This window comes from Physeter macrocephalus, chromosome 21, assembly GCF_002837175.3.
Source record: "Physeter macrocephalus isolate SW-GA chromosome 21, ASM283717v5, whole genome shotgun sequence".
In the NCBI taxonomy this organism is placed as follows: domain Eukaryota; kingdom Metazoa; phylum Chordata; class Mammalia; order Artiodactyla; family Physeteridae; genus Physeter; species Physeter macrocephalus.
This window is the reverse complement of record NC_041234.1, coordinates 103009507-103019866: the sequence shown is the minus strand read 5'-3', so window position 1 is coordinate 103019866 and position 10360 is coordinate 103009507. Positions and strand designations below refer to the sequence as shown.

Sequence of the window (10360 nt, the reverse complement as noted above, 5' to 3'; positions counted from 1 at the left end):
CCTTCAACATTTGAAATTCAATTCATATTATTTAATTGGTATGGAATTTCTAAAACAGGAAACAAATTTGATCATAGACTTTATACAATTTACGGGTAAGTCATTCAGAATATTCATTGCTGATGATAACACCTCTAGCAGCAATAGAAACAACCAGAGTAAGATCTCCAAAGATAGAATATTTTCTCTCTATTTTTTCAAAAATAAATAGGAGGAAAAATGTGCATCTTCATGTGTCATAATCATAGTTTCAAGGGCCTATACATTCTATATATGAAGGGATAATTGAAGTCAAAGATGAACTTTCCAAATGGCCTCTGGGGGACTGTGATCAAATTTATTAATTAAAAATCTTGAACATCCAAAAAGAAGCCAATTATGCTTGATATGTATGATGCCTCTAAGCAGTTTCATGTTTTTCTAAAAATAGAATTTGATCAATGGTCATTCTTTATATTTCTTTTCTTTTTTTTTAATTTTTTTCTTTTTTTAGATCCAAGTCATGGCTAGCACTGAAGAAAATATGACTCAGATTTCAGAACTTATCCTTTTGGGTTTTGGGGATCTTTATGGCCTTCAGTATCTTCTTTTTGGGGTATTTTTGGTCATCTATGTGGTGACTCTCATGGGCAACATTGTAATCCTAACTGTGGTTTTGTCTGATTGCTCCCTTCATTCTCCGATGTATTTCTTTCTTGACCACATTTCCTTCCTAGAGATTGGCTACACCACTACCATTGAGCCCATGATGCTAAGGACGTTGCTGTCACCTCATGTGCCTATTTCCTTCTCAGACTGCGCTTGCCAGTTTTATTTATTTATTTATTTGTTTGTTTGTTTGTTTGTTTATTTTTGCTGCTCTGGTAGCTACAGAATGCTTCTTACTGGTTGTAATGTCTTATGATCTTTTCATAGCCATCTGTAACCCATTGCATTATTCCAGCATCATGGACCACTGGGATTGCTTACAGCTAGCTGGCGCCTCTTGGATGGCTGGGTTTCTGGCACCCATCCTTCTCATGGTCCACATTTTTCAGTTAACATTCTGTGCTGCCCGTGAGATTGACCACTTCTTCTGTGATCTAAAGCCCATCATGAAACTGGCCTGCACTGATACTCAAGTAGCTGAGATGACCTCTTTTATATGCACCTCTTTATTTGCACTTGGTCCCTTTCTGCTAACTCTGGCTTCTTATACTGACATCATCTCCACCATTCTGAGGATTCCTTCTGTCACAGGAAAGCAGAGAGCTTTCTCTACCTGTTCCTCCCATCTTACAGTGGTCAGTCTGTATTATGGGACTCTGGGCCTTGTCTATGCCTTCCCATCAGGTCCTCAGAATGAAGACTTATTGAAGTTGCTTTCCTTTCTGTATACAGTACTTACCCCTGCCCTCAACCCTATTATTTACACTCTAAGGAACAGGGATGTAAAAGTAGCCCTGAGAAAATTGGTGTAATGAGGAATGTACACCTTGTGAAAGAAAGTTTGATTTTTCTAGTAGCTCTTGGTATTTTGTGAAAACCCCAGCAAAGTGGAAATCTTTCTCAAGGGTCAAGAGTAGCTAGTGTGAAAATGATGTGTTTTCTTTTGTCCCGTCAAGTTTCTCCACATTAATGAACAGGAAGTGTATCAAACTTTCTTTTGTTAAACATTTTGTGGATACTAGGCATTATGCTTTTCTTTGCATGGATTATTCATTGTGCTAAATCTTCATAGCAACACAGTAAGGTAGGTACTGTTATTATCCTTACTTTACAGATGTCACAACTGAGTCCTAGAGATTAATTCACCTGCTCAAGACTATCCAGCCAGACAGTAATGAAACCAGGATATGAATTTGAGCTCAAGGTTTGCTTAGCACCAAATCCATGATCTTTCCACTAACTGAGGGTAGCCCAGAATCCTGAGGTGTTCAAAACAGTTGTCTTGAAACATGGAAGACATTACTGCAGGTGACTGTTCTCGGGGGAGTGTGAGTTAGATGTGAGGTGAGAAGCAGCAGAAACGTAATGTAATGCAATCTAAAGCCCAGCCTGTTTCCTTTCTCCACCTAAAGTCTTGATAAAAATGCATGAGATAAAAATGTCATAGGATTAAAATTGGTTTTAGTTTTCCGTTCAGGATCATTTATTAAAACAAAAGATTAAAATCAACCTTACTGATTCAATAAATTAAACCACATCCAAACAATGGAATACAATACACCCATAAACAAACAAAAACAACATGAAAGAATGGGTCAGCTCTACATGTGCTGTTATGCAAAGAGCTCCGTGATATAATGTAAGGACAAAAAGCAAGGTGCAAAAAGCAGTGTCTATAGTATGGCATCATTTGTGTAATAGAAGGTAAAAGAAAGCATATTTATACTTAGTTGTAGATGCATAGACTGTTCTAGAAAGATGCATATGAATTTGGTGATATCAATTGCTTCTTGGTAGAAAAACTAAATGCAGGGGAAGTGTACCTTTTGAGGTGGGAATCATGTTAATAAATTACCTATTGAAAATCCATCAAACTTAACAAATCATTGTAAATTATACAAAAGGTAAAATTGTTAAGCAGCCCACTTTCATATGTCAGTATGAAGTACTTCTAGACACTTAGGAGGCTTCTCTTCTCTCACAGGTAAGTTATAATCTCTCTAAGGGCAGGGACCTTGTCATTACTACTTCTGTATCTCCCCCACAGCACCCTAAATACCAAAAAAATGTGCACAGCATAGATGTTTAATTTAACAACTGTTATTATCATCCAAGATAGGGGAACTCAACATCCAGAGAGCATAACAATTTCTAACAACTTGATGCGTTCCCACTTATAGAATGGAAAACCCAAGGGGGAAAAGTACGAGCTGTGTATCTGATGTTCTCCTTAGTACTCCATGGAAGTGCAACCTTAAAGGCTGGCAAGGGGCTGGGCATGAACTGAGAATGGTTTCCTAGGCTCTTCCTTACACTATCACCAGAGTGATCTTCCTTATAATGGAAATTTGTCCCTCCTGTGTTTAATCAACCTCTGACACAAGGATCTCCAGTGAAGATCAGAATAAAGATCTCACACAATTTATGACTCCATGACTTTGTATATGCTGTTTCCACTTTAACCTCTGCCTCACCTCTCCTGGGTTAACTTGTTTTCATACTTCAAAGCCCAACTCAAATATCAAATGTCAAGTGTCACAAATTCCGTGAAGCATTCCCTGATTTTTCACCACTGTCTAAAGTTAGGCCTTCTTTCTTCCTATGCTACTAAAGCACTTTGCATATTTTTCTATTTTAGCATTGATCAGGTTATACAGCAATTCTTTGCATATATGTCTATCTCGCCACTTAATAATGACTTCCTTAAGACAAAGAATGTGTCTTATTCATTTCTGTGTCTACCACACTTTCACCTCCAGCTCTTCCCAGCACCTAGAATGGGGCCTGACAAAGAATAGGCATTCAAATAAACATTTTGAAATAAATACAATTATTAAATGACTAAAGTCACACAATTAGTTAGGGAATGGGTCAGACCTCTGACATCTAGTCAATTGTTCTTCTATTATATAATGCCGCTATTTTTCCAGTTCTAAATGTCTGAGATTTGCCTTGGTGCAAATTTAACAGTAGAATTTGTGGTGAGGACTGGGAAATCTTGAGCATTTCTTCTTAGGGTCAGAGGCAAGCATTACCTTGAGTCCTTGGAAAGGCAGCCTAAATTATTAATTAATTAATAGCTTTAACACAATTGTTCAAAAGAAATAATATAAACCTCTACTATGCATATAGCACATTTCTGGGCACAAAAAGAGTAAGGTTCATCTGAATTTACCAAGAAAACTCTCTAGTCTAACCAGTAGAATACCCACACAGTCCCAGATATACAGCTCACACCCAGTAAATGTTTGTTCAACTAAACCAAGCCAAGGGAAGATCGAGTGGCCTGAATTTCTGGGAATGGAACTGTCCTCTGTTGAGAGGATCATCAATTTCTAATACCTGTATTCTTAAACCTGGAGTCACAGGTACCGTAGATATGTGAATTGTAGGATGCATTGGGGGAAAAAAGAAATATGGTGAGAAGAAGGGGGAGGGATATTTCCACCTAGAAAATTTGTCATTGGCTTCTCTACAACACCAGCGACCATCTGCCAATGAGAAGGCAATACATCCATGGAGAACAGCAATTAGAGCTAATTGGGTTTCTTCTTTTTAATACCTGAGACAGGGCCCTATTGAGATCAGGTAAAGAGATCTATTAAAGGCAATCTGTTCTCTGCACATCACTTAATTCAAAGTACTTAAGGAGGCTGATTATAAGCCATGCTCTCCAAGGATAACTGAAGCTGAAAATGGTGGTTTGTGTAAGTTTAAGGACTTGATTCTTAAACCAGAATGCAAATAAGAAATCCTTTGAGAAAAACCTGAATTAGAGTGTGAAGGCATTGCCTTAAGAAAGGGTAGATACTTTTTCACAGGCCACAGTTCAATTTAGCCTATAAGAAGCCAAGCGTCTGGGTAAAAGTAAAAAATTCAGGTAAATAGTCAGCTTTAGGGGCACTGCATGTGCAAAATTCCCAGGTGCCTGTTTGTATTTTTCACTCTCCGTAAGAATTACAGTATTCAATCATGCTTAAAAGAATGTGCTCAGCACTCAGGCTAGCTTCTGAGTCCTGGCTCTTTGACCTTAGAATAGTAAATTAGACTCCCTGATCTTTAAATCTCTCATATGTAAAATGAAAATACTAGTATCTAACTTACCTCACTAGACTGTTATGAGGATTAAAAGAGATAAAATATATAAAACCCTTGGCGCATAAATATTAAATATGTGTTAATTATTATTTTAGTAGTTATCATTATGATGATGATCATTATTATTGGATGTCATTGGGACCTTTCCTGCTTTGATATAGTAAAGAAATATTGACCAAGGAGGTATCCAAATAATTATACAGTAGTCTGACAGCTGAAAGCAGAAGCTAGAGACCAAGCTTCTGAGGCTTCTCAGTTTTGCCAGGGCCTCAACTTACCATCATCATTGCAAGCAAAATACAAGCTGGGCACCAACGTATTTCATATATTAGTTGATTAAACAGCTTCTGGAAACTTTGAATCCTGCTGTCCAACATCTGGCTTTTAATGGAAGTCCAAACAATAAGATCAGACTGGATCTACCTTATTATTTTTGCAAGAACCATATTTCCTTTTATATTACTTAATCGCCATATTGTCCTTAATTACTTAATCGCCATGTTGTCCTTAATTACTTAATCGCCATGTTGTCCTTAATTACTTAATTGCCATGTTGTCCTTCTGACAACAACACCTAATATGAAGGGACACAAAGCAGGTGCATAATAGGAATAGGCTAATGGAAAATGGACCTATTAAACTGCAAAGAGCTGAATCCCAGCTTAATCACATACCATGATTCTCTCTGTTCTCTGGCCACATATGGGATCCTCTTTCAGTTTCTTGAATCTGTAAAAACTTTTCTGCCTCGGAATGTGTATGCTATTTCCTTTACTTTGAATGCTCTTCCCCCAAACTTGACTTAGTTGGCTCTTTCTTATCCTCTGTACTCTCCTTAAATTGACATCAGATAGACATTGCCTGGCCACCCCATCTAAATTAACTTCCCTGAGAACACCATCACCTCCATCTGGTTAGGCTTCATTTCAATATCTCATCATTCTTAGCACCTAGCAAAGTTGTCATTACGTAATAATTTGTATATTTATGTTTTTAATGCCTGTCTCCCAGAACCTCTGCCTGCCCCATAGTAAGCACTCAATGCATATCTGATGAATAAATGAACAAATGCTTTTGGAATCCTCATCCCTTGGTTAGTCAATGGGTAGGTATTCAATGGTTGTGGTTTTGATAGATGAGTAGCTAAGGAGGCTTTGAAACATGTCCACAAATTCTTTGATAATCCTGCCATCAAAAGATAGGAGTGATGTTCTCTCCCTAATCTCAAAGGGCTTGCTGACAGCTTGGACCAATAGAGTACAACAAAGGCACCTGGGCACAATAGTAGCACCCAGAATATAGGGAGTGACTTCCAAGGCTAGGTCATAAAATGTGATTCCACTTTTGCCTTGTTCACTGTCAACTGGCTTTTGGCACACTGAGATAACATGTAAGAAGTCTGACTATCCTGGGGTCACCATGCTGAGAAGAAGACCAGGTCACATGGAGAGGCCATGGAGAGGTATTCTTGTTGATAGTCCCTGGGGAGACAGAAGTGATAGCTATACAAGGCCAATAGGGTATATTTAATATCTTCAATTCTTTGACATTCCATTGAGTATGGAAAAGCCATGACAGCTTTGATCGATAGAGCATGACTGGAGCATTAACAAAGGGTGACAGTGACAACGGGCATCAGTTGTCAGATGTGTGAGAGGAGGTACCTATAGAGGATCCCACTTCCTAGCTCTCTGGGCCCCCCCCAGTCATAAAGTTTTTCAGGCTGAGGGCCCAGACATTTTGAGGCACAGACAAGCCGTCCCTGCTGTGACCTGTCCAAATTTCTGACCCATGGAATTCAGTAACATAATTCAATTGTTTTTTTCTTCCACTAATTCTTGGAGTAGTTTGTCATGAAGCAATGGTGACTAGAATAGTGGCTATGGAATCCATGCTACTTTAGGAAGCAAAAAGTAGGTTCCGAAATTTCAGCTGTATGGGAAAATGCTTCTGGACCAACAGTGAATTTTTAAAGCGTGTATTATACCATTTAGTACATTGTTACACTCACGTGAAGACCTTTTTCTCGAAAGTTTCCCTGAGCCTCCTAAGCAAAGACGAGTACTTTGTCTATCCTGGGTGCTACCATTGTGTTGAGGATACTTCTCTATTAGTGCCCTTGTTATACTTGTTGCACATGTTCTCTCTCCCCTCCTATATATTACTTTCGTCTCCCCAGTATCTTGCACTGGGGGTTCAGTTAATACATTTTTGGTGATTAAATTAATGTTTCTAAGGATCATTTTAATCTGGTTTTGCTTTGGTCTCCTCTAAATGCCAGGTTTCACTGTGTACCAGGTCGGCACCAACCTCCCTCTAACAAAATTGGAATATAGATGAGGGTCTGAGCCATCTGTGCTGTTCTGTTTGATTTAAGGTCATCTGTGGCTTCAACATCCAGATTTCACCACTAGCATTTCATACATTCATTTCCTGCAGTCATGCTTCCTACAGAAGTAAACACATGGAGGGGCAGTCTCAGTAATGGGGAAAGCAAAAATAACCATTTAATAATAAATGCAACTAATAGTTAATGAAATTTTACTATAGTCTTGTCAGTGTACTAATATTTTACATACATGATCCCATGAAATCTTCACAACAACCATATGAGATAGATACTATTATGATCATCACTTTACAGATGAGGAATTTGAGGTTCAGAGAGGTTAAATACCAAAATTTCACTGCTAGCAAGTTGTAGCATCCTGGTCTATATGACTCTAAATCTTAGTCTATAGGCAAGTATCCCCATCAATATGCTGGCTTCCTCTGGATTTTGTAAACCATTTCTTTTTAATGGCAAAAGAAAAGCAGCACGTGCCTGGAATTTAAAGGCATATCAGGCCTTAGCTTCATGGAATGGAAGGAGGGATGTTTCGAGAGTTAGGCTGGAGCAGGGTTTTCTTTTTAGTGTGAATCTATCCCCTTAGGGACAGCTGTGAAGAAGACCACGTTAGTCATTTCATAGGATCAGGGGCAGAGAGCAGGGTGCGTGTGTGTGTCCTGAATTCGAACATTTTCCCTTTCCTTGTGATGCACTCGCCCCTGGAGTTCCAGATGATGAAATTCAGAATCCATTTCTTCCCCTATGTTGCCATCACTAGCCAGGGTTTTCTCCTCCCTCCCTACCTGAAATCCCTCGAGAGGGGGCAAAGAATACCCTCTGAGATTGACAGAGGACCACATGAGAGAGGGCTGGCTCTTGCTGGGCACTTCAGACGAAAGGGCCCTACATGTGGCAGTCAAAGATAACTGTTGGACCAGAAGATCCCAGATTTTATCCTCTAACGATAACAAGTGCATGAAGGTGATGATTACTGCCAACTCGGTATCAGCACTGCTGATGTGGATGCAGATGATGGATATACAAGAGCTGACAAACTCAGAAAAGAAACTAAGAATTTGGTTTAACTGTGTGGAAGTAATTCTAATTACAGGCATTTATGTGAACTGTTTACAATTTATGCCTAATTGCCACCCAGCACAATAACAATTATGCATATCATTAAATATGTCAGATTACTTTTGTTGTAAATTTTGATTATAACAGCAAACCCTATATGTGTATGCTCTGTCTTCATAATTTGTCGCTCAGATTGCTCACAACTTAGGAAAAAAATGAGACAGAACATTGGCTGGGGGGCCAAGAGTGGGGAGGTTGCAGAGGCAGCTGCCTGGGGTTGAATATTTACTACGGGTAGTGCACAAAGTGGGTAATCAACAAATGCATAAATCCCTGCAGCTTACCTTTACCAGAACTTTGCAGGCAGCTCCACAATCTTTTATTCATTTATTGTTGATTCTTTGGGCTTATTCATGCCCACATCATGTCTCAAACCTTTTCTGGTCTTCTTGGCCTCTCACCTTACCCCCTCCTCTCACTCTTTCTCAGTGGTAGGGATGGCCTCATCCTGGCCTTGCACAGTAAGGCTGGTTGATGCGCCCCTATTCTGCCTCCCAAATTTCTTTCAGGTTGCAATCCCCTTCTCTTTGGGTGTCTGGCTTCTGTCAAATGGGTGTGTCCTTTCATCTGTGCTCTGGCCCCTTCCCCTCCCACCTCCTCAAAGACTGGTTCCTGACCCCAGCATTTCATTATGTCTTAAATCCCTTTCCTTGCTTTTTGCCATGTACATAGTAGGCATTCAGTAAATCTTTGTTGAAATTTCCTTCAGAAGCACATGGAACACAATGGGACACACACACACAGACACACACACACACACACACACACACACACACACACGAGTCCTTGCTATTCCGCAGCTACCACCATTTTCTCCCCTTCCTCTACTTCAAACTTGTACTTACTGTACATCTTATGTATCCAATTAAGTTAGAAATTCATTGAAAGAAAGGGGTTTCTGTGTTATTTTTCCTAATTCTTAGCACAACTCGCAGCACTCAAAAAATGCTGAAAGATCCCCACTGATGAACCCTCACAGGCTGTTTCTTCTGTAGAGAGATGGGGATGTCTAGCACTTTCTTACCCAGCTTGATCTTGAGGAACCTGAGTAGGATAATAGAAAGCATGTATCTTTGGTATCAGACAGACATGAGTTCCACTGTAGGTCCTGCCACTCGGTGACTAAGAAAACGTAGGCAACTGCCTTCATCTTTCTGAGGTACAATTACCTCATCTGAAAAATGGGCATAATAGTAGTACCTATCTTATAGGGTTGTTGTGAGGATAAAATGACAAGCTGATGAAAAAGGCCTGACACACACCAGTAATGATTCTTCTCAAACAGAGACTTTCTGCTCACCGATGATTTGTTCCTCCTCCTTTGGTAATAATAATAAGCCAGGATTTCAAGAACCGCAAGTCTTACTTATTATTCATATTCATCTTTTATTTTTAGCACTAGATCAGTAGTTCTCATTCCTGTGAGACCTAATACTCCCTTTAATAATAAATATTTTGTGACTCCCCCTTCACTATCATGAAATGAAGTTCGTAGATAATATAACCTACCTACGTACATAATTTTTTAAAAAATCAATATAGTGACCTAACTGAAATATAAATGAGAAATCCACAGAGAACAATTTACAATAAAAGATATTTATTTCAATAGAAAAATGCGAGGGCATAGCTATATCAGACAGCATAATGAAATACATGATTGCATCAACTTAAAATGAGTAAGTTTATATTAAAGAAAAGTAAGAGAATTGGTAGTCATTATATATAAGAAAAGAAAACGTCAAAAACAGAGATATAGGAAAATAGCAGGATAAAAACTATTGTTGAGATAAGACAAGATTCAGATAATTATAAACAGTTTTTCTCACCTATACTATTTAGGCTCACTGGAATATTTGCAAACTGTGTAGGATACAGGATAACTCTTCATTACATGGGATTATTCCATCCATTTCAGAACAACGAGCATTACTGGCCTCTATCCACTAAATGTCAGACCTCCCAAACATTGTAATAACCACAATGCCCCTACAATTTCCCAAACATATTCTAGCGGACAGAATCCTTAAGTTAAAAACCAGTACTCTAGAGCATGCCCAGTAAGGAAAAGGAAAGTTTGGCAAGGGTCATGGAACTTGCTTTCTTAGGATGTGGGAATGTCCATGGGTTGGAGTTCCTTGTCTTTGC

General features: G+C 39.0%; 1 protein-coding gene across 1 annotated transcript; it reads left to right on the top strand.

Moving 5' to 3' along the window:
- Window positions 1-523: 523 nt before the first annotated feature.
- On the top strand, window positions 524-1460 carry LOC102986917 (olfactory receptor 10A4-like). Its single transcript, XM_007105878.2, has 2 exons — window positions 524-815; window positions 850-1460. The coding sequence occupies exons 1-2, from the start codon at window positions 524-526 to the stop codon at window positions 1458-1460; spliced, it is 903 nt and encodes a 300-aa protein (XP_007105940.2).
- The last annotated feature ends 8900 nt before the right edge of the window (window positions 1461-10360 follow it).